This window comes from Salvelinus namaycush, unplaced genomic scaffold (genome assembly GCF_016432855.1).
Source record: "Salvelinus namaycush isolate Seneca unplaced genomic scaffold, SaNama_1.0 Scaffold702, whole genome shotgun sequence".
Taxonomy (NCBI): Eukaryota; Metazoa; Chordata; class Actinopteri; order Salmoniformes; family Salmonidae; genus Salvelinus; species Salvelinus namaycush.
The window spans coordinates 1-23,769 of NW_024061423.1; the positions used below are offsets into that span (position 1 = coordinate 1).

General features: G+C 49.1%; 1 protein-coding gene across 7 annotated transcripts in view; it reads right to left on the reverse strand.

Moving 5' to 3' along the window:
* Window positions 1-8,802: 8,802 nt before the first annotated feature.
* The window catches only part of LOC120042520 (platelet-derived growth factor subunit A-like), a 35,403-nt gene continuing 20,436 nt past the window's right edge, over window positions 8,803-23,769 (reverse strand). For 2 of the 7 annotated variants that reach the window (XM_038987352.1, XM_038987351.1), the window contains 2 exons: window positions 14,216-14,342; window positions 12,678-13,515 (listed from right to left, as the gene is read on the reverse strand). In XM_038987352.1, the coding sequence (XP_038843280.1) occupies window positions 13,439-13,515; window positions 14,216-14,342 (204 nt within the window). In that variant the 3' untranslated portion in view covers window positions 12,678-13,438. Of the gene's footprint in view, window positions 10,992-12,677; window positions 13,516-14,215; window positions 14,343-23,769 lie in introns of those variants that run through there. The other 5 variants (XR_005476118.1, XM_038987355.1, XM_038987356.1 and 2 more) reach the window with 5 other exon arrangements.

The window sequence follows — 23,769 nt, forward strand, 5'->3', positions numbered from 1 at the left end:
GTGTGTGTGTGTGTGTGTGTGTTGTGTGTGTGTGTGTGTGTTGTGTGTGTGTGTGTGTGCACATGTGTGTGTGTGTGTGTGCACATGTGTGTGTGTGTGTGTGTGTGTGTGTGTGTGTGTGTGTGTGTGTGTGTGTGTGTGTGTGTGTGTGTGTGTGTGTGAGTGTGTGTGTGTGCGTGTGCGTGTGCGTGTCCTGCCAGTCTGCTCATGTGTATGTGTGTATGTTCTTGTTTAACTATCTTTGTGGGTACCAGAAGTCCTCACATTGATAGTAAAACAAGGAAAATATTGCCAGTCCCCATGATAATCTTTTATATTTTAGGTTTAGGGGTCAGGTTTGGGTTAGAATTAAGTTTAGGGTTAGGGTTATGGTTAGGTTTAGGTTAGAGTTAGGAGTTAGAGTTAGGAGTTAGAGTTAGGGTTAGGAGTTAAGGTTAGGCTTACAGTTAAGATTAGGGTTATGGTTAGATTTAGGGTTAGGTGTTAGGGAAAATTGGATTTTGGATTGGAATCAATTATTTGGTTCCCACAAAAATGTGTGTGTGTGCGTTCGTGTGTGTTTGGGGGGGATGACCTCGCTCTGCTGTTAATAAACCGTTACCAGTGAAATGGGATATGAAAAACCCCATGTTCTGGAGTTTTGGTTTCAGAGGGACAACCAAATCCATGTCCTCCCTCACACACATGGGTACATCTCTACCCTAACACTACTCTCCTCTACCCTCCCTCTCCCCCCCCTTTACTTGCCCTCTACTCCCTCTATCCCTCTATCCCCCTCTACCCCCATCTACTCACCCTCTACCCCCTCTACTCCCTCTATCCCCCTCTAACCTCCCTCTGCCCCCTGTACTCCCTCTATCCCCCTCTAACCTCCCACTACCCCCCTCTAATCCCTCTACTCCCTCTATCCCTCTATCCCCCTCTACCTCCCTCTACCCCTATCTACTCGCCCTCTACCCCCTCTACTCCCTCTATCCTCCTCTACCCCTTTCTACCGCCCTCTACCCCTCTCTACCCCCCTCTACCCCCTAACCTCCCTCTACCCCCCTCTACACCCTCTATCTCCCTCTACACCTTCAATCTCTCTCTAACCTCCCTCTGTCCCGCTCTACCGCCTCTAACCTCCCTCTACTCCCTCTAACCTCCCTCTACCCCTCTCTACCTCCCTCTACCCCTCTCTACCCCCTCTATCCCCCTCTAACCTCCCTCTACCCCCTCTACTCCCTCTATCCCTCTATCCCCATCTACTCGCCCTCTACCCCTCTACTCACTCTATCCCCCTTGAACCTCCCTCTACCCCCTCTACTCGCTCTATCCCCCTCTAACCTCCCTCTACCCCCTCTACTCCCTCTATCCCCCTCTAACCTCCCTCTACCCCCCTCTACCCCCTATACTCCCTATATCCCTCTATCCGCCTCTCACCTCCCTCGACCCCCCTCTACCCCTCTCTACCCCCCTCTACTCCCTCTATCCCTCTATCCCCCTCTAACCCCTCTACTCCCTCTATCCCCCTCTACTCCCTCTATCCCCCTCTCACCTCCCTCGACCCCCCTCTACCCCCCTGTACCCCTCAGTCCCCAATCAGGCAGGGTCACTAATCCACTGTATACATAAACGTTGTCCTGTAATGATAGCTGTGAGGCAGGGACAACACACACACACACACACACACACACACACACCACACACACACACACACACACACACACACACACACACACACACACACACCACACACACACTGCTCTACCCAAAGCTGTTTTCACAGGAGCCAAATACCTTAAATACATAATTAGCAGGGTCATTTCAGTGGGCCCCCCGAAAGAGACCGAGCATGTCAGCATGAGGGGGCCGGGAGGGAGGCAGGAGAGCAGTAGGGGGGTGGGAGGACAAAGACGCACATTCATGTCCGTGGCCCCGACAAACTGGCCACCGCCATCTTCACAGAGGAACCTCTGCCTGTGTTTCCTCAAAACCAGAGGCCGCAGGTTTGAACAACTTAAAAAAGAAAGAGAGAGCAGGGGATGGATGGATGAAGGGAGGGAGGGAAAGGGAGGTTAGTTATAGGGTCCGTAATTTGGGGAAGGAAATTGTCAAGGCCAACTAGAGGGGTCGGGCTGAGAGCTAACTGTGGTTGTTCAGTCAAATCCCCCCGCTGCCCACCAGTGAGCCATCTAAACCTCATGACTCTCATTTATTTCCATCCATCAGGGACCTTCTGTATCAAGTGTCTCAGAGTAGGAGGGCTGATCTAGAACCAGGTCCCCCATGTCCATATGATCCTAGATCAGCACTCCTACTGTGATACAATTTATGAATACGGCCTTGATATCAGTCAAACAATTATCATATCGCTATATAAGAACCACACTGGTCAACTGTAATACAAGGGTCTGTATTCACAACAATCTCAAAGTAGGAATGGTGAGGTTTGCCTTAAAGATCATAATGAATAAGATTATATGGTCAGCAGGGTACCTGATCCTAGATCAGCACTCCTACTCTGAGATACAGTTACTTTTTGAATACAGGCCATGAGCAAGAGGGACATCTTACAACAATGCCCAGTGCTTCAATCAATGTAGGTCTTTGGAAAGAGAGGCTGCATTCTACCGAACTCAGAGAGAGAGAGAGAGAGAGGAGAGAGGAGAGAGGAGAGGAGAGAGAGAGAGAGGAGAGAGAGAGAAGAGAGAGAGAGAGAGGAAGAGAGAGAGAGAAGGTGGAGATAGAGAGAGAGAGAGAGAGACGAGGAGAGAGAGAGAGAGAGAGAGAGAGGAGAAGGGGGAGATAGAGAGGAAGAGAGAGAGAGTAGAGAGAGAGAAGGTGGAGAGGTGTGCTCACTGTCCCACAAAACGAGGTGGAAACTGAGCTGCACTTCCTAACCTCCTGCCCAATGTATGACCATATTAGAGAGACATATTTCCCTCAGATCACACAGATCCACAAAGAATTCGAAAACAAATCCAATTATTTATTTTTTTTCATCACAGCAGCAAGATTTGTGACCTGTTGCCACGAGAAAAGGGCAACCAGTGAAGAACAAACACCATTGTAAATACAACCCATATTTATGCTTATTTATTTTCCCTTGTGTACTTTAACCATTTGTACATTGTTACAACACTGTATATATATAATATGACATTTGTAATGTCTTTATTGTTTTGAAACTTCTGTATGTGTAATGTTTACTGTTAATTTTTTATTGTTTATTTCACTTTTGTATATTATCTACCTCACTTGCTTTGGCAATGTTAACACATGTTTCCCCTGCCAATAAAGCTCCTTGAATTGAATTGAGAGAGAGATAGAGAGAGAGAGAGAGAGAAGGGGGAGATAGGGGAGAGAGAGAGAGAGAAGTGGGAGATAGAGAGTGAGAGAGAGAAGGTGGACATAGAGAGAGAGGGGGGGAGATAGAAGAGGAGAGAGAGAGAGAGAGAAGGGGGAGGAGAGAGAGAGAGAGAGAGAGGGGGGGGGATAGACGCGGGGGGGAGAGAGAGAGAGGGAAAGAGTGGGAGAGAGAGAGAAGGGGGGAGATAGGGGGGAGAGAAAGAGAGAAGGGGGAGATAGAGGGGGAGAGAGAGAGAGAGAGAGAGAGAGAGAGAGAGAGGGGGGGGGGGAGAAGGGATAACAAATTATTTACAATGCATTCAACAACTTCCACTTTGTCTCAACCCCTCCCCCCATCCCCTGACCTCTGACCCATGAACCCTGACCCATCCATTGTCGGCCAGTCAGATGACAGCTTGCGTTCCACAAGAGGCAGACATTCCAACGGTCCGTGTTCACACTGGGAGGGAGACCTCCTTGGTATTGTTGATCACCACAAAAACCCATACACACACACACACACACAGACACACAGACACACACAGTGACAAGCGCACACATACACTACACACCCATCATCACCCCTCTTCACACCTTGTCAGCTCCCAGCCCCATTCTGGCATTGTTTATGAAACCATCTCCACTTAATGGTCCTCTACAGTCTGGTTCCATCCCTCCAAATACTGCACCATGCACCAACATCCTGAGTCCACTTTAGGCCTTTCTCCTTTCTCCGTATCTATTTGTGTGTGTGTGTGTGTGTGTGTGTGTGTGTGTGTGTGTGTGTGTGTGTGTGTGTGTGTGTGTGTGTGTGTGTGTGTGTGTGTGTGTGTGTGTGTGTGTGTGTGTGTGTGTATTTGTGCGTGTGTATTTGTGCGTGTGTATGTGTGTGTCTGTAGATGTTGGAACATTGCTGCGGGGACTTGCTTCCATTCAGCCACAAGATAATTAGTGAGGTCGGGCTCTGATGTTGGGCGATTAGGTCTGGCTCGCAGTCAGCGTTCCAATTCATCCCAAACGTGTTCACTGGGGTTGAGGTCAGGGCTCTGTGCAGGCCAGTCAAGTTCTTCAACACCGATCTCCACAAACCATTTCTGTATGGACCTCGCTTTGTGCACAGCGGCATTGTCATGCTGAAACAGGAACGGGCCTTCCAAAACTATTGCAACAAAGTTGGAGGCACAGCATTGTCTAGAATGTCATTGTATGCTGTAGCATTAAGATTTCCCTTCACTGGAACTAAGGGGCCCGAACCATGAAAAACAGCCCCAGACCATTATTCCTCCTCCACCAAACTTTACAGTTGGCACTATGCATTAGGGCAGGTAGTGTTCTCCTGGCATCTGTCAAACACAGATTCGTCCATTGGACTGCAGATGGTGAAGCGTGAACGCGTTTCCACTGCTCCAGAGTCCAATGGCGGCGAGCTTTAAACCACTCCAGCCGACGCTTGGCATTGCACATGGTGATCTTGGGCTTGTGAGCAGCTGCTCGGGCCATGGAAACCCATTTCATGAAGCTCCCGACGAACAGTTCTTATGCTGACATTGCTTCCAGAGGCAGTTTGGAACTCGGTAGTGAGTGTTGCAACCGAGGACAGAGGATTTTTATGTGCTATGTGCTTCAGCACTCGGCGGTCCCGTTCTGTGAGGCTTGTGTGTTCTACCACTTCGCGGCTAAGGCCATTCTACTGCCAATGTTTGTCTATGGAGATTGCATGGCTGTGTGCTCGATTTTATACACATGTCAGCAACGGGTGTGGCTGAAATAGCCAAATCCACTCATTTGAAGGGGTGTCCACATACTTTTTGTATATATAGTGTACCCCTCCTCCCTTTTCCCTCACTCCCTCCATCCCTCACTCCCTCCATCACTCACTCCCTTGTTGAATGAACCCCTCTACACCCAGAGCATGTCAGATAAAAAACAATACAAACATAACATCTTCACGTTCTTCTCTTCTTTGATATGTCCCTCCGTTCCGCTGGCAGCAAAGCTGGTGTCCCTCCTCTGATCTGCTCTTTCATGTTCTCTTCTTTCTCTCTCCTCTCAGGGGTAATAAACGGGGTGTGTGTATCTGGGGGAAGTGGTGGGTAGGCGGCACTTTCATGTCCTCTAAACCCAGGATTAGGGTGAGCATCTCAGGGAGAGAGTAATAAAGTCTCCCCTTGGCTCTGGAGGATCCTGGAAGCGAGGCCAGTCACAGCTCGCTCCACAGGCTCCAGGAAAGCTCACATTTCCTCCACATGACTTCTGCCTATCCACTCCACACGCCTTCTGCCTGTCCACTCCACACACCTTCTGCCTGTCCACTCCACACGCCTTCTGCCTGTCAACTCCACACGCCTTCTGGCTGTCAACTCCACACGCCTTCTGCCTGTCAACTCCACACGCCTTCTGCCTGTCCACTCCACACGCCTTCTGCCTGTCCACTCCACACGCCTTCTGCCTGTCAACTCCACACGCCTTCTGCCTGTCCACTCCACACGCCTTCTGCCTGTCAACTCCACACGCCTTCTGCCTGTCCACTCCACACGCCTTCTGCCTGTCAACTCCACACGCCTTCTGGCTGTCAACTCCACACGCCTTCTGGCTGTCCACTCCACACGCCTTCTGGCTGTCCACTCCACACGCCCTTCTGCCTGTCAACTCCACACGCCTTCTGGCTGTCAACTCCACACGCCTTCTGGCTGTCCACTCCACACGCCTTCTGGCTGTCCACTCCACACGCCTTCTGCCTGTCAACTCCACACGCCTTCTGGCTGTCAACTCCACACGCCTTCTGGCTGTCAACTCCACACGCCTTCTGGCTGTCAACTCCACACGCCTTCTGGCTGTCAACTCCACACGCCTTCTGCCTGTCCACTCCACACGCCTTCTGCCTGTCCACTCCACACGCCTTCTGCCTGTCCACTCCACACGCCTTCTGCCTGTCCACTCCACACGCCTTCTGCCTGTCAACTCCACACGCCTTCTGGCTGTCAACTCCACACGCCTTCTGGCTGTCAACTCCACACGCCTTCTGCCTGTCAACTCCACACGCCTTCTGCCTGTCCACTCCACACGCCTTCTGCCTGTCAACTCCACACGCATTCTGGCTGTCCACTCCACACACCTTCTGCCTGTCCACTCCACACGCCTTCTGCCTGTCCACTCCACACGCCTTCTGCCTGTCCACTCCACACGCCTTCTGCCTGTCAACTCCACACGCCTTCTGCCTGTCCACTCCACACGCCTTCTGCCTGTCAACTCCACACGCCTTCTGGCTGTCAACTCCACACGCCTTCTGGCTGTCAACTCCACACGCCTTCTGGCTGTCCACTCCACACGCCTTCTGGCTGTCAACTCCACACGCCTTCTGGCTGTCCACTCCACACGCCTTCTGGCTGTCAACTCCACACGCCTTCTGGCTGTCCACTCCACACGCCTTCTGCCTGTCCACTCCACACGCCTTCTGCCTGTCAACTCCACACGCCTTCTGCCTGTCCACTCCACACGCCTTCTGCCTGTCCACTCCACACGCCTTCTGCCTGTCCACTCCACACGCCTTCTGGCTGTCCACTCCACACGCCTTCTGCCTGTCAACTCCACACGCCTTCTGGCTGTCCACTCCACACGCCTTCTGGCTGTCCACTCCACACGCCTTCTGCCTATCCACTCCACACGCCTTCTGCCTGTCCACTCCACACGCCTTCTGCCTGTCCACTCCACACGCCTTCTGGCTGTCAACTCCACACGCCTTCTGCCTGTCCACTCCACACGCCTTCTGCCTTTCAACTCCACACGCCTTCTGGCTGTCCACTCCACACGCCTTCTGCCTGTCAACTCCACACGCCTTCTGGCTGTCCACTCCACACGCCTTCTGGCTGTCAACTCCACACGCCTTCTGGCTGTCAACTCCACACGCCTTCTGGCTGTCAACTCCACACACCTTCTGGCTGTCAACTCCACACCCTCCGGCTACTAGATGGACTACAGGACAGGAGGATGCAGATGGACTACAGGACATGAGGATGCAGATGGACTACAGGACATGAGGATGCAGATGGACTAGAGGACATGAGGATGCAGATGGACTACAGGACATGAGGATGCAGATGGACTACAGGACATGAGGATGCAGATGGACTACAGGACATGAGGATGCAGATGGACTAGAGGACATGAGGATGCAGATGGACTACAGGACATGAGGATGCAGATGGACTACAGGACATGAGGATGCAGATGGACTAGAGGACATGAGGATGCAGATGGACTAGAGGACATGAGGATGCAGATGGACTACAGGACATGAGGATGCAGATGGACTAGAGGACATGAGGATGCAGATGGACTACAGGACATGAGGATGCAGATGGACTAGAGGACATGAGGATGCAGATGGACTACAGGACATGAGGATGCAGATGGACTACAGGACATGAGGATGCAGATGGACTAGAGGACATGAGGATGCAGATGGACTACAGGACATGAGGATGCAGATGGACTAGAGGACATGAGGATGCAGATGGACTAGAGGACATGAGGATGCAAATGGACTATAGGACATGATGCAGATGGACTACAGGACATGAGGATTCAGATGGGTACTGCTCGCCTCATCAACAGCTCTTTCTCCGTTGTCTAACCTTCCATCCTCTCTTCCTGTCTTTCATTGCACTGATCTGTCCTCGTCTCCTCTTCATCTGCACTGACTTGGAAGGTGAAGACAATATGGTGGAAACACATCATCATCATGGGGCTCCCGAGTGGCGCACCGGTCTGCATCTCAGTGCTTGTCCAGGCTGTATCACAACCGGCCGTGATTGGGAGTCCCATAGGGCGGCGCACAATTACCCCAGTGTCGTTCGGGTTTGGCCGGTGTAGGCCGTCATTGTAAATAAGAATTTGTTCTCAACTGAGTTGCCTAGTTAAATAAAGGTTAAATGATAATATATATATATATAATTTTCCACTGGGCACACACTGGTTGAATCAACGTTGTTTCCATGTCATTTCAATCAAGTTACATTGAACCAATGTGGAATAGATGTTAAATTGAAGTCTGTGCCCAGTGAGTAGGCTTTTTCACCTGGTCAGTTCTTTCAGCAAGGGAAGGACTGATTTATAGAGCAACTGAGACAGAGACGTGGCACAAATCACACTGTACCAACTAGGACCAAAAACAGGACCCAACATTCTGTGTACAGTTTGATAAGCAGAATGCATTTATTATTGAAAACATAAATATATAAATTATAATCATTGCTGTTTTTATCCAATAGAGGCCCAAATAAAACATGGTAAAAGCTTGTGTTGTTGTGGTTCCTTTAGTTACTGTAAGCAGTGGTCCCTGGTCTATTGACAATGAATGAAGAAATGCACTGCAAAATGGTGGTGAAACTTCTTCTGATTTCCTTTATACATATAGCACCAATGGAATCACCTTGGAAGTCTGTATAGTGCAGATGAACATGTTGTTTACCGCAACACCAAGCAGCTGCAGATACACTGTTGTTGCTTCTTCAGTCATCTATTTTCTCTCAACATGCCTCTCACCCAGGACTTCATCAAGTGCTGATCTTGGATCAGTTTAGCTGTTTAGATCATAATGAATAAGATGAACAGCACTCCTACTCTGAGACATTTTGGGAAAGTGCCCAGGTCTTTCTATTGATTCAGTGTGTGCCAAACGACAACCTATTCCCTATGTAGCGCACTACTTTTGGCCAGTGGCTCTGGTCTAAAGTAGTGCACTGCACTCTACGGGAAATAGGGTGTTGTTAGAGATTTGGTGTCAGTCTCTCCATAAACAGTGGTATCTTCTTTTTCTATCTTTCACTCATCAACAGTGGAACAGTCTTCTCCGTTGTTAACGTGTCAATGGAAGACTGCTGCTTGATTAACTAGGAAACCATTCATGTTGGTTTGTTCACCAACTCTCTCATTCAAGATGGACTTTGTACTCGTTAAGAACAACTTGTGTGCTGGTAGGGCGGACTGGGCACCATCTTATCAAAGGAGTGTGATGTGGGTTAAAAGTGGTTTCACACACACATTTATGTGCACACACACACATGCTGAACGTGTGTGTTCTGTTGTGTATAATGACGCTCTGGTTACTGGGTGTAACTTTTGGCTAGATAACAGAGTTAAAGAGACACAGTCCAACGATGTCCCAGATTGAGTCTTCCTCAGCCAGACTGATCTCAGATCGGTTTGTGCTGTCTTGCCAATGACTATATGTGTTTGCAGGACAACACAAACTGATCTGGGACCAGGTTAGCGCTATCCAGCTCTCTAGATAATAGAGTACAGCACTGCTGATGTAAGCCTACCCTACAGCACCAAACAGGGTGCATTGCTGGGGCCTTATACATGTCCTCACCCCCATTCCTGCATCGTTTCCATGGATTACATAAAAGCATTCAACCACAACAAACAAAGAAATAACAAACATACTTCCTGCTTGAATATAAGTAAGCATAATATATTTTTTTAACAAAAATAAAGCATCTTCCTGTACTTGTACAGACTCTGTCCTCCCATCTCCTCCTCGCCACGCTTCCTTACATTTCCAGCCCATACAACTAGACTTGAGACTGTTCAGATAATATACTGGCACATAATAAGGCAACATTGAACATGAGTAACAACTACATGAACAACTACAAACAACATGTGGACATGAAGATTCACTACCAGAGGATCAGACAGAACATGACTCTTACATGTCACAGAAAACATAACAATGTCTTGGAGGGAGAGAGAGAGAAATGAAAACGTTCACACGTATAAATAGTTTATTAGTAGCAATGAATGAATCTTCCTTTCTGAATCGTTCTGTAGTGTATATGGCGACTGGCACAATCCCAATAGGAGCAGATAGGGAAACCCAAGAGAGAGAAGCAGAGAAGCCATCTTGGAACAACAGGTCCTGATGATTCCAAACACTTTTCCCAACACTTTTCCCAACACTATCCAAAAGAGACAAAATGGGCAACCATTTTATGAGTTCCAGAATGTTCACAAGTTCCACTACAGTGTACAGAGAGTTCCGGAACAACAAGCAACACGACCAGTACCTTCTACACCTCTCTACAACTTCTCTCAACATCTCTTTCCCTCTCTCCCTCTCTCTCTGTCAGTCATTGACTGTCCAGGCAAGTGTCACTTAGGCCAACGGCTAGGAACATGCAAGCCTCCACACATCCCGAAGAGTCCATTGATTGTCCCTCTCTGTGTCCTTTTAGGATCCAGTCAACAGATCCCCCATCGAGGCTTAATCCAATGATCCATCCTGGATCTCTCTCTGTGATCGTCAAATTGTCCTGTTACCCAACAAACGACAACCCATCTTGTCCTCCTCCTCCTCTCTTTTCTGCCCAGCTCTTTATCGGCTTCACCATCCTCATCCGCATCATTGTTTGATTGGTTGGTTCTGCTGCGCTTGGCAGAGACCTTCTGCATTACTTTTTACGGTAATAGAAAAAAGCACCTTTGGCATTTTATTAACTTTTTTTCTCTTTACAGTAATCTTTGTTTTTAAAAGGCGGTAGGTGGTGTGGGGTGGGGTCAGGGAAGGGGGTAGGTCAGCAGTCCAAATATGGCAGCATCCTCTCTTTGGCCCCTTCCACACTGAAGTCCAATGCTGCTGGGGTCTCACCTTATGTCGACTGTGGAGAAAAGAGAGAGAGCTGATGTTAACATTTAGCATTTCATTAGCATTAGCCTGATGATTCTATTACCATTAGCTTTAGCATTACCATTACCCTCATAATTACTATTACCATTAGCTTTAGCATTAGCATTAGCATTTCATTAATCCCCATATTATTTGAACATGTTAGAGGTAAAAGGTGATATTCGTTCCCCATTTTGTTCAATTTGAACGTGTGTCATAAAGAGAGAGGGACAGACGGACGGGACGGATGGACGGAACGACGGACGGAACGACGGATGGAACGACAGACGGAACATTGGACAGACAGACAGAACATTGGACAGACAGACGGACAGACAGAACATTGGACAGACAGACAGACAGACAGACAGACAGACAGACAGACAGACAGACAGACAGACAGACAGACAGACAGACAGACAGAACAGTGGACAGACAGACAGACAAAGACGAGACAGACAGAACATTGGACAGACAGACAGACAGGAGACAGACAGACAGGCAGAGACGAGAGAGTCAGAACATTGGACAGACAGACAGACAGACAGACAGACAGACAGACAGACAGACAGACAGACAGACAGACAGACAGACAGACAGACAGACAGACAGAGACGAGACAATCAGAACATTGGACAGACAGACAGAGATGAGAAGAGACAGTCAGAACATTGCACAGACAGACAGACAGACAGACAGACAGACAGACAGACAGACAGACAGACAGACAGACAGACAGACAGACAGACAGACAGAGACGAGACAGTCAGAACATTGGACAGACAGACAGAGATGAGAAGAGACAGTCAGAACATTGCACAGACAGACAGACAGACAGACAGACAGACAGAGACGAGACAATCAGAACATTGGACAGACAGACAGAGATGAGAAGAGACAGTCAGAACATTGCACAGACAGACAGACAGACAGACAGACAGACAGACAGACAGACAGACAGACAGACAGACAGACAGACAGACAGACAGACAGACAGACAGACAGAGACGAGACAGTCAGAACATTGGACAGACAGACAGAGATGAGACGAGACAGTCAGAACATTGGACAGACAGACAGACAGACAGACAGACAGACAGACAGACAGACAGACAGACAGACAGACAGACAGACAAGAGACGAGACAGTCAGAACATTGGACAGACAGACAGAGATGAGACGAGACGAGACAGTCAGAACATTGGACAGACAGACAGACAGACAGACAGACACAGACAGACAGACAGACAGACAGAGACGAGACAGTCAGAACATTGGACAGACAGACAGAGATGAGACGAGACAGTCAGAACATTGGACAGACAGACAGAGATGAGAAGAGACAGTCAGAACATTGGACAGACAGACAGAGATGAGAAGAGACAGTCAGAACATTGGACAGACAGACAGAGATGAGACGAGACAGTCAGAACATTGGACAGACAGACAGAGATGAGAAGAGACAGTCAGAACATTGGACAGACAGACAGACAGACAGACACAGACAGACAGACAGACAGACAGACAGACAGACAGACAGACAGACAGACAGACAGACAGACAGAGACGAGACAGTCAGAACATTGGACAGACAGACAGAGATGAGACGAGACAGTCAGAACATTGGACAGACAGACAGAGATGAGAAGAGACAGTCAGAACATTGGACAGACAGACAGACAGACAGACAAATGGACAGAGAGGATGAGAGAGAAAGATAAAGGACATAGGAGAGCAAATACAGAGGAGAGCATGGGAAGTAGAGACAATACAAAATACAACCTGGTTGTTTTCACCCACACTAAAACAGTTTATTTTTTAAACATATGAAAAATATATATTTTTATAATTATATATATTTCAGCAGCTTAGGAAAAAAAAAAGCAAAACACATTCATATGACTAATAATAACAATAATAGATTTGCTTCATATAGCTAGCTTTTCTAGAAATAATAAAAGTGTATACTAGCTCCTTCCCACAGAATACTGCAGAGGGACAACCTGGTCTCAGAGCAAAACGTATTATATTATCCATTATCCACTTGAAATCAGATACACACAGAGACACAGAGACAGCTGGAGTGAAGGACAAACACTGGTCGGTGAACAAGGTGAGGTTGAAATACTCATTCATAAACTCATACATGCATAAAAACATAACACAAAGAGGATATGCAGTGCGCAGGCAGGCATAAAAATCACACTAAATCATGCAGCGACATTCACAGAGCGTGGCCCATTTCAGCCCTCCCTCTCCTCACACTGATTGGGTGTGGCGTTGATTGTGATCTGATTGGCAACCCTTTCTCTGCCCTGATTGGGCTTGTGACCAGCAGGTGGGTAATTGGTTGGATTGCCATGCTGGTGCTAAAGTCCTCCTACCTGTTGGAGCCGGGGGGTCCGGCGGCCAGACTTTGGAATAATGTGTTCAAGTTTATTATGTCGCCAATAAATCCTTGTTGAGCTTTAGCTTTTTAGGTTTCCTTTTTCTACCTTTAGCCCTAGTATGGTGGCCTGAAAACACAAGTTGGGGAGGGAGGATAGGAGGACAAGGACAGGGGTTAGCAAGAGGGGGAAGCAGCAAGGTTTACAACACAAAGAGCAGAAAGCAGAGGAGATAAAAAGCCCCCATGACAGAGAGAGAATTCAAGAGGATTTGAAATGACACTATAAATAGTTGCGATGACTTATCAGTCCACATCGTTCCTCTTATCTCTTCCCAACGGAGGCTTTGGATCAAGGGGAAAGGATTGTTACCTGCCGGCCAAGCCAAGCCAAGCAGCCTTTGGACACCCTCCCTTTACACGCATGCACACACACACACACACACACAGTCAAACACCCTCACACACACTGACACTGTCTTTCTCTCAGACACACACAAGGGGCCTTGCAGGTTTGGCAATAGAAGTCTAGCTTGCAGGAGTGTCTGTTTTCCCAACAGGCATATACAAGAGGTCATCCAGTGCAAGCCAGAGAGCAAGCAGGCAGGCAGACAGGCAGGCAGGCAGACAGACAGACAGACAGACAGACAGACAGACAGACAGACAGACAGACAGACAGACAGACTAGCAGTATAAAGAGACCAGGCGTAGGAAGGAATGACTGAATGGGGCGGGACTCAGATACTCAGACATCCAACCAAACAGTCTCTGAAGGTCATCTACGCTCCAATAAAGTTGTGATAAATTCGGTCGGCCTTAATATTATTTACCTGTGTCTGCGTCTGAGTGCTCGGTCACGTGATGTTGTGACGTGCACACACACTCCAGGTGGTCTTCTAACCTGATCAAGACCTCCTTCAGCTTGGGTTTCCTGCGCACATACTCCACCTTGGCCACCTGAAAGAAGGGAGGGAGAGAGAGGTTAACAACACTAACACAAGAACACCATTTAGGCTCGTTTAGGCTTTTCCTGTGTACCCTTCATTCACCTTTCACTCTTTCTCCATTGGCTAACATCAAGAGAGATGGATGAATGAACAGAAAGAAAAAGCCCTGCTCCCTCCTCCATTTCTCCTTCTCTAACACCAAGAGACACAGCCACCGTCATCTCCCTCCTCCATTTCTCCTTCTCTAACGCCAAGAGACACAGCCACCGTCATCTCCCTCCTCCATTTCTCCTTCTCTAACACCAAGAGACACAGCCACCGTCATCTCCCTCCTCCATTTCTCCTTCTCTAACGCCAAGAGACACAGCCACCGTCATCTCCCTCCTCCATTTCTCCTTCTCTAACGCCAAGAGACACAGCCACCGTCATCTCCCTCCTCCATTTCTCCTTCTCTAACGCCAAGAGACACAGCCACCGTCATCTCCCTCCTCCATTTCTCCTTCTCTAACGCCAAGAGACACAGCCACCGTCATCTCCCTCCTCCATTTCTCCTTCTCTAACACCAATAGACACAGCCACCGTCATCTCCCTCCTCCATTTCTCCTTCTCTAACGCCAAGAGACACAGCCACCGTCATCTCCCTCCTCCATTTCTCCTTCTCTAACGCCAAGAGACACAGCCACCGTCATCTCCCTCCTCCATTTCTCCTTCTCTAACACCAAGAGACACAGCCACCGTCATCTCCCTCCTCCATTTCTCCTTCTCTAACGCCAAGAGACACAGCCACCGTCATCTCCCTCCTCCATTTCTCCTTCTCTAACGCCAAGAGACACAGCCACCGTCATCTCCCTCCTCCATTTCTCCTTCTCTAACGCCAAGAGACACAGCCACCGTCATCTCCCTCCTCCATTTCTCCTTCTCTAACACCAAGAGGCACAGCCACCGTCATCTCCCTCCTCCATTTCTCCTTCTCTAACACCAAGAGACACAGCCACCGTCATCTCCCTCCTCCATTTCTCCTTCTCTAACACCAAGAGACACAGCTACCGTCATCTCCCTCCTCCATTTCTCCTTCTCTAACGCCAAGAGACACAGCCACCGTCATCTCCCTCCTCCATTTCTCCTTCTCTAACGCCAAGAGACACAGCCACCGTCATCTCCCTCCTCCATTTCTCCTTCTCTAACACCAAGAGACACAGCCACCGTCATCTCCCTCCTCCATTTCTCCTTCTCTAACACCAAGAGACACAGCTACCGTCATCTCCCTCCTCCATTTCTCCTTCTCTAACACCAAGAGACACAGCTACCGTCATCTCCCTCCTCCATTTCTCCTTCTCTAACGCCAAGAGACACAGCCACCGTCATCTCCCTCCTCCATTTCTCCTTCTCTAACGCCAAGAGACACAGCCACCGTCATCTCCCTCCTCCATTTCTCCTTCTCTAACGCCAAGAGACACAGCCACCGTCATCTCCCTCCTCCATTTCTCCTTCTCTAACGCCAAGAGACACAGCCACCGTCATCTCCCTCCTCCATTTCTCCTTCTCTAACACCAAGAGGCACAGCCACCGTCATCTCCCTCCTCCATTTCTCCTTCTCTAACACCAAGAGACACAGCCACCGTCATCTCCCTCCTCCATTTCTCCTTCTCTAACGCCAAGAGACACAGCCACCGTCATCTCCCTCCTCCATTTCTCCTTCTCTAACACCAAGAGACACAGCCACCGTCATCTCCCTCCTCCATTTCTCCTTCTCTAACGCCAAGAGACACAGCCACCGTCATCTCCCTCCTCCATTTCTCCTTCTCTAACACCAAGAGACACAGCCACCGTCATCTCCCTCCTCCATTTCTCCTTCTCTAACACCAAGAGACACAGCCACCGTCATCTCCCTCCTCCATTTCTCCTTCTCTAACGCCAAGAGACACAGCCACCGTCATCTCCCTCCTCCATTTCTCCTTCTCTAACGCCAAGAGACACAGCCACCGTCATCTCCCTCCTCCATTTCTCCTTCTCTAACACCAAGAGACACAGCCACCGTCATCTCCCTCCTCCATTTCTCCTTCTCTAACACCAAGAGACACAGCTACCGTCATCTCCCTCCTCCATTTCTCCTTCTCTAACGCCAAGAGACACAGCTACCGTCATCTCCCTCCTCCATTTCTCCTTCTCTAACGCCAAGAGACACAGCCACCGTCATCTCCCTCCTCCATTTCTCCTTCTCTAACACCAAGAGGCACAGCCACCGTCATCTCCCTCCTCCATTTCTCCTTCTCTAACACCAAGAGACACAGCCACCGTCATCTCCCTCCTCCATTTCTCCTTCTCTAACGCCAAGAGACACAGCCACCGTCATCTCCCTCCTCCATTTCTCCTTCTCTAACACCAAGAGACACAGCCACCGTCATCTCCCTCCTCCATTTCTCCTTCTCTAACGCCAAGAGACACAGCCACCATCATCTCCCTCCTCCATTTCTCCTTCTCTAACGCCAAGAGGCACAGCCACCGTCATCTCCCTCCTCCATTTCTCCTTCTCTAACACCAAGAGACACAGCCACCGTCATCTCCCTCCTCCATTTCTCCTTCTCTAACGCCAAGAGACACAGCCACCATCATCTCCCTCCTCCATTTCTCCTTCTCTAACGCCAAGAGACACAGCCACCATCATCTCCCTCCTCCATTTCTCCTTCTCTAACGCCAAGAGGCACAGCCACCGTCATCTCCCTCCTCCATTTCTCCTTCTCTAACGCCAAGAGACACAGCCACCGTCATCTCCCTCCTCCATTTCTCCTTCTCTAACGCCAAGAGACACAGCCACCGTCATCTCCCTCCTCCATTTCTCCTTCTCTAACGCCAAGAGACACAGCCACCGTCATCTCCCTCCTCCATTTCTCCTTCTCTAACACCAAGAGGCACAGCCACCATCATCTCCCTCTCTGTTTGATGTATGACAGCAGCATTCCATTGGGGCTGATGTATTGGGTTCCGCTGTAGCGTTCTATGGCCTGGTGATCAGGTGTGTCAATATTGGGCAGAGGCTCAAACGATAGGGAGGGAGGAGGGAGTGACATGCACCATGAGGCCCAGTGTAGGTTCACCCTGGCTGGGGAGAGATGTTATTTTTAATTTAGAAAAAAGTATTATTTAATATAAAAAATATAAAAAAATCCCAGCAACTCCCGTACGGACTCGGGAGAGGCGAAGGTCAAGAGCCGTGCATCCTCCGAAACACAACCCAACCAAGCCGCACTGCTTCTTGACACTATGCCTACTTAACCCGGAAGCAGGCCACACCAATGTGTCGGAGGAAACACCGTACACCTGGCAACCGTGCCAGCGTGCACTGTGCCCGGCCCGCCACAGGAGTCGCAAACCCTCCCCTAACCCGGACGACGCTGGGCCAATTGTGCGCTGCCCCATGGGTCTCCCGGTCGCGGCCGGCTGTGACAGAGCCTGGACTCTAACCAGGATCTCTAGTGGCACAGCTAGCACTGCGATGCAGTGCCTTAGACCACTGCGCCACTCGGGAGGCCTGGGGAGAGTTGTTTGAGAAGTCCCCCTGCCTCTGTGTCTGACCTGCTCCCCTACCTCATCTCAACTCATTTACTGTAGCCAAGCCTAACCCTTGCACTTAACCCAACACTATCCCACACAGCCAGATCTTACACAGACCTCCACCTAAACTTCCATTCAATAACTCCACCAAGCCCAACACTGACTCCCCACCACCCAGCCACTTCAAGGGGCCTGTGAAGTGGGTGTTGTTGGGCTGTTGGGTGGATGTGTAAACGGCGTTAGGTGATGCCTCTCTCTGATCTCTGATCTGAAGGCCAGGGCAGGTACACAGACACACCCTGGGCCTGGGCCACATGGTAACAATATCTCAGGCTTCTGTGCTCTTCCTGGTCATGGCACGGGACAGGATATTGACGGGCAATCTCCTCACGCTTTCTGGTGTTATGAACAATGCTGTTATGCAGTCAGGACAGCTCACAGACACAGACACAGACACAGACACAGACACAGACACAGACACATACACAGACACATACACAGACACAGACACAGACACAGACACAGACACAGACACAGACACAGACACAGACACAGACACAGACACAGACACAGACACAGACACACACACACACACACACACACACACACACACAGACACACACACACACAGACACACACACACACACACAGATGGGAGAGAAGGAGAGTTCTTTCTCAATCCCATTCTGGCCTCCAGCCAAGTCAAGCTCTACCCAGTGAATTAGTCACACAGCCCAAATAATACACCATTCCATTCTGATACTACATAACCTTGTAATGTTTGGGCCCTGCAATGACGTAACGTCTCGGAAACATAAGCCCAGGGTGAGACAGAGACGTAGGCTGAGCAGGACACAGAGTGGCCAGAAAGAGGGTAGGGTGTACACAGCATCCACTATTCACCATCCTTCCTTTGAAACAGTGTCTTTAGAAAGGGAGGAAAAGGGGGAAGATGAGGGATAGAAAGAGAGAAAACAGGGATAGAGGGAGTGAAAAGGAGGTTAAGTAGCAGAGGTATGCCGTGGGTAAACAGTGGACAATGGTGTCTGGACGGCGATCATTACGGTGTGTGTTTGCTCTTATCTCCGGTCTGAAGCAGAGGGTGAAAGGGCCTGAGCAGAAACTGAGTAGGGGTGGAGAGAGAGAGAGAGAGAGAGGGAGGGAGGGGGAGAGAGGGGAGATGGGTAAAAGAGAGAAGCGGTGGGAAGAGAGGAGGGAATGGGTGAGAGAAAGAAGAGGGAGCGAGAGAAAAAGAGAGAAAGAGGGGGTGGAGGGGGAGAGTTACACAACTGAATACATTCAACCTGTGTGTCTTTCGCATAAGTTTGCAGAGGTGGGAGGTTTTAGATTTGTGTACATTCCGGGGACCATGTCATTTTGGGGTGGGTTGTGTGTGTTTAGGGGGGAGTCTTTAAAGGAGGGGGACAGCACACTGAACGTGATCATGGGTACCATTAAGTCTCATTCATACGTAACCTATTAAACTCTGTCTAGTTCTGTTTAATCCTCAAGGACACTAGTGACTAATATAGGCCTGATTAATCGATAGTGTTTCCTGAGCAAAACAAGCCAAATGGAAACCCACTCCCTGTCACTAGCCAGTGTGTGTGACAGTGGAATCAGAGCTTTATGCTCACAGGGGCTGCAGCTGTCTGTGTGCCCGGCTCCGCTGCCGTTGGTTACCAGAATGTCTAGGGGGTCAGGGGTCGGCCAATCAGAAACAAGGAGAGTCAGCGGTGCCTGACAGTTACTACTGTGGCGGAGCCTAATGACAAATGATACACACACACACAATTGCACAAACAAACACACATCGACAAGAGGATAAAGCGGTGTGTATGTGTGACAGAGAGGTCAGCAGTAGGCCTGTTACACAACACAGCAGGGTTAAGGACACACAGAGCAGAACAGCACCTAAACCCTTCCCTCCTCTGAGTGTGTGGGTGGTTTTTAACATGTCTCCACCAATGAAGTTACGTACTCTCCCTCTGCTCTTCCCACTTTGTCAACAGCAAGCATTCTCTTGCTTAGTCACTGTCTTCCTCTACACTTCTCATCTCCTCCTTGTCATTCTCTCCCTCCCTTCCCTTGTCTCCTTGTACACAGCGAAGGCACATTCCCAGAGTCAGAGTATGACAATAGACTGATACTGGAATTAGGAGGTGGAGAGGAGGGGGGAGGGGTGTTCAGTTCAGTACTGGGTAACACGCAAACAGCCCTGCTCCCTCCTCCACATCCCCCTCTGTGTCCCCCTGTCACCATGTCAGCCTGTCTGTATCCCTGCCACCATGTGAGCATGTCTGTGTCCCTGTCACCATGTCAGCAAGTCTGTGTTTCAGCCTGTGTCCCTGCCACCATGTGAGCATGTCTGTGTCCCTGTCACCATGTCAGCCTGTCTGTGTCCCTGTCACCATGTCAGCCTGTCTGTGTCCCTGTCACCATGTCAGTCTGTTTGTGTCCCCCTGTCACCATGTCAGTCTGTTTGTGTCCCCCTGTCACCATGTCTGTGTCCCCCTGTCACCATGTCAGCCTGTCTGTGTCCTGTCATGACACTCTCTGACTCCCCAGAAATATTGACATTCATAGTAAAAAAAATACAAATAAAAATGGAACCCACTCAAGTCCCGTCTCAGAGCCCACCATCGCAGCAGCTAGACACACCATAGAAGACCCCATGGTGCCACCGTAGGGGCCCCACACACTCTATATATAAATCATCAACCTCTAAACTCTGTCAGAAAGCCGGGCCTGGGAAAGAATCCCGGTCAGGTTATGGAATGATATCCGATCCGGCCAGAGAGACAGAGCAACGGAGGGTTTAAAGGGTTTATGCAGTGAGCTCTGGGATAGAAGAGAAAAGGTAGGTCTCTTCCTGGTCTCTCTCCCAGTCTCTCCCAGTCTCTCCTGGTTTCTTCAACTCTCTCCTTTTCCAGTCTTTCCTGTCTCCCAGTCTCTCTCCTAGTCTCTCTCCCAGTCTCTCTCCCAGTCTCTCTCAGGTATCTATTCCAGTCTCTATCCCAGTCTCTCTCCAGTCTCTATTCCAGTCTCTCTCCCAGTCTCTCTCCAGTCTCTATCCCAGTCTATATCCCCAGTCTCTCTCTCCAGTCTATCTCTCCAGTCTCTATCCCAGTCTCTCTCTCCAGTCTCTCTCTCCAGTCTCTCTCTCCAGTCTCTCTCCCAGTCTCTCTCCAGTCTCTATCCCAGTCTATATCCCCAGTCTCTCTCTCCAGTCTATCTCTCCAGTCTCTATCCCAGTCTCTCTCTCCAGTCTATCTCTCCAGTCTCAACCTCTATCCCAGTCTCTCTCTCCAGTCTCTCTCTCCAGTCTCTATCCCAGCCTCTCCCAGCTCTGAAGCCGATTGTCCTGGCTGGGTTAATTGGGATTTCCCCCGATGGGAGTGCCGGAGCGTGGAAAGGAAAGTTTGGGCTCGGCGGTCCAAGGAAAACAAGGCTTGGATGTGGATGTGCACCACGGGTAGTTAGGAATGGGAACAACATCGCAATAAAGGAAAATAAATAAGATTGGGGAGGAGGGGGGAGAGTAAGAAGGGAGGGGTGAAGGAGGAGGGGAGAGTGGGGGATACGCAATTCATCTGTCACAGGATAAATTAAGTGGCCGAGTCCCAACACCAGACACCAGACACACAGACACCAGACATACAGAGGAAAACCTGCAACCCCTTCTAACCCTGCTCATTGTGAGCTACAAGGCGGGTAAAGGGACAGAGAAGGCAGGAGGGAGATTGAGGGGGCTGTCTCTCTATCTATCTGTCTGACAGTCTGGTTTTAATGGAAAAAGGAATAGATTCCCTCCTCCTCCGTAAAGGGTGAAGCTCATAAGGAACTCAATGACCAGGGCTTTGAAAATGATGGACAGACAGACAGACAGCAAATCCCCCAACGCTTTCAACTCTGAGAAGAGGGGGATTGATGGGTAGATGGGGGGTTATAAGGGGTGCTGAGGGGGGATTGATGGGTGGATGGGGGGTTATAAGGGGTGCTGAGGGGGGATTAGGGGCGGATGGGGAGTTATAAGGGGTGCTGAGGGGGGATTCGGGGTGTGGGGTGAAGAAAGGAAACAAGAAGAGCATTTATCATAGGCACGCAGGCAGGAATGCCAATGGAAACCAATGGGAGGGCTGAGAAAAAGCACTTTATTTCTTCATACCAATCTCTCTCTCTCTCTCTCTCTCTCTCTCTCTCTCCATCTCTCTCTCTCTCTCTCTCTCTCTCTCTCTCTCTCTCTCTCTCTCTCTCTCTCACTCTCTCTCTCTCTCTCCATCTCTCTCTCTCACTCTCTCTCTCTCTCTCTAACTCTCACAGCTCCCAGTGTGTCACCAAATGTGTATGTGGGGATCGTCTCGACCGCAGACTGTCTGCCTCTCATCATCAAATATCCTCCTCATCATCAAATATCCAACATCAAAGCGTCCAATAAGAGATGTCATTTCTCCTTCATTCCTTTCCTGCTCCTTCCCATGTCCTCACACCAGAACACACACACCGTACCACCTCGCACAAGATGCTTTTCATTACTTTTGCTGTGACTCAATCTAAACTAAGAGTCCTCATTCTGATAGTAGTGGAAATAGGAAACCACTCATTGCCAGAAACCAGAAATGAAGAGTAAAACTCTCTCCCAGAAAGGGAAGTGAAAATTATAAAAAATGATAGACTAGAAAATGTAAACAAGATGGTAGAGGGAGAGGGGGGGAGGGGTAGAGGGAGAGGGGGGAGGGGTAGAGGGAAGGATATAGAGGTAGAGAGAGAGATTGTTTATTTCACTTTTGTTTCTTGTCTATTTCACTTGCTTTGGCAATGTAAACATATGTTTCCCATGCCAATAAAGCCCTTTGAATTGAGAGCGACAGAGAGAGCGACAGAGAGAGCGACAGAGAGAGCGACAGAGAGAGCGACAGAGAGAACGACAGAGAGAGCGACAGAGAGAACGAGAGCGAGAGCGAGAGAAAGAGAGCGAGAGAGAAAGACACAGAAAGGCAGACAGAAAGAGAGGAAGGGAGGGAAGGAGATGGAGACAGACAGAGAAAGAACAAAATAGAGAGAGGTAACGAGATGGAGGTGAAGAGAGAATGTTCTCCTTTGTCATCAATGGTAATTAGAGCTTGGTAAGAGTGGTGTTTATATGAAGTGTTGGGCCTGACAGTGGTCTGACAGGTAATCACTACTCTGTAGAGGTCCTGTGGGCACAAGTATGGGATGACAGAGAAAACACCCCATATTACCTTGTCTTTATCTTTTCATGTTTTCTACCATTCTGATGAATGTCCCGTGGACTGAAATGTTGATGGGGTTTTTAAGCAAACTGGAATAAAAATGCTACAGATTTTAGTTTAGTCTCTCCAATAGAGAGAGTAGGTACAGATGTTGGATCTTAATTTGACCAGTTTCTCAAAGCAGGAAAATTATCCTGCAGCAACAGGAAATGTGAATTATTGTGTGGATTATAATAAATTGACATTTTTGTAGAGGCTGATAGATTTTCAGTTAAGGCAAATCAAGTCTGAGAATTTTAAAGTAGAAATTATAAACTTTAGAAGTCTTTTTAAACCTCTAATACACTATAAGTTTGCATTTCCTGTAGTGCAGGATAAATCCTGCAACAACAGGGTGATCAAATGAAGATCCAACATGTAGTGGCGAGGAGTGTAGTGGTGTAGTGTAGTGTTCCCCAGCAGGGCTGGGCTCTGGGACACTGATAAGCACAGCAAACAGAATGGGCCTTGACACCCTTTAAAGCAGGAAGAGTCACAGAACACATGCAACATGTAGGTAACTAACATCAAACAGACCAGAACTGGGTTCAAATACTATTGGAAATCATTTTATATACTTTAGCTGTACTTTATTGAACTTGTAATGGAACC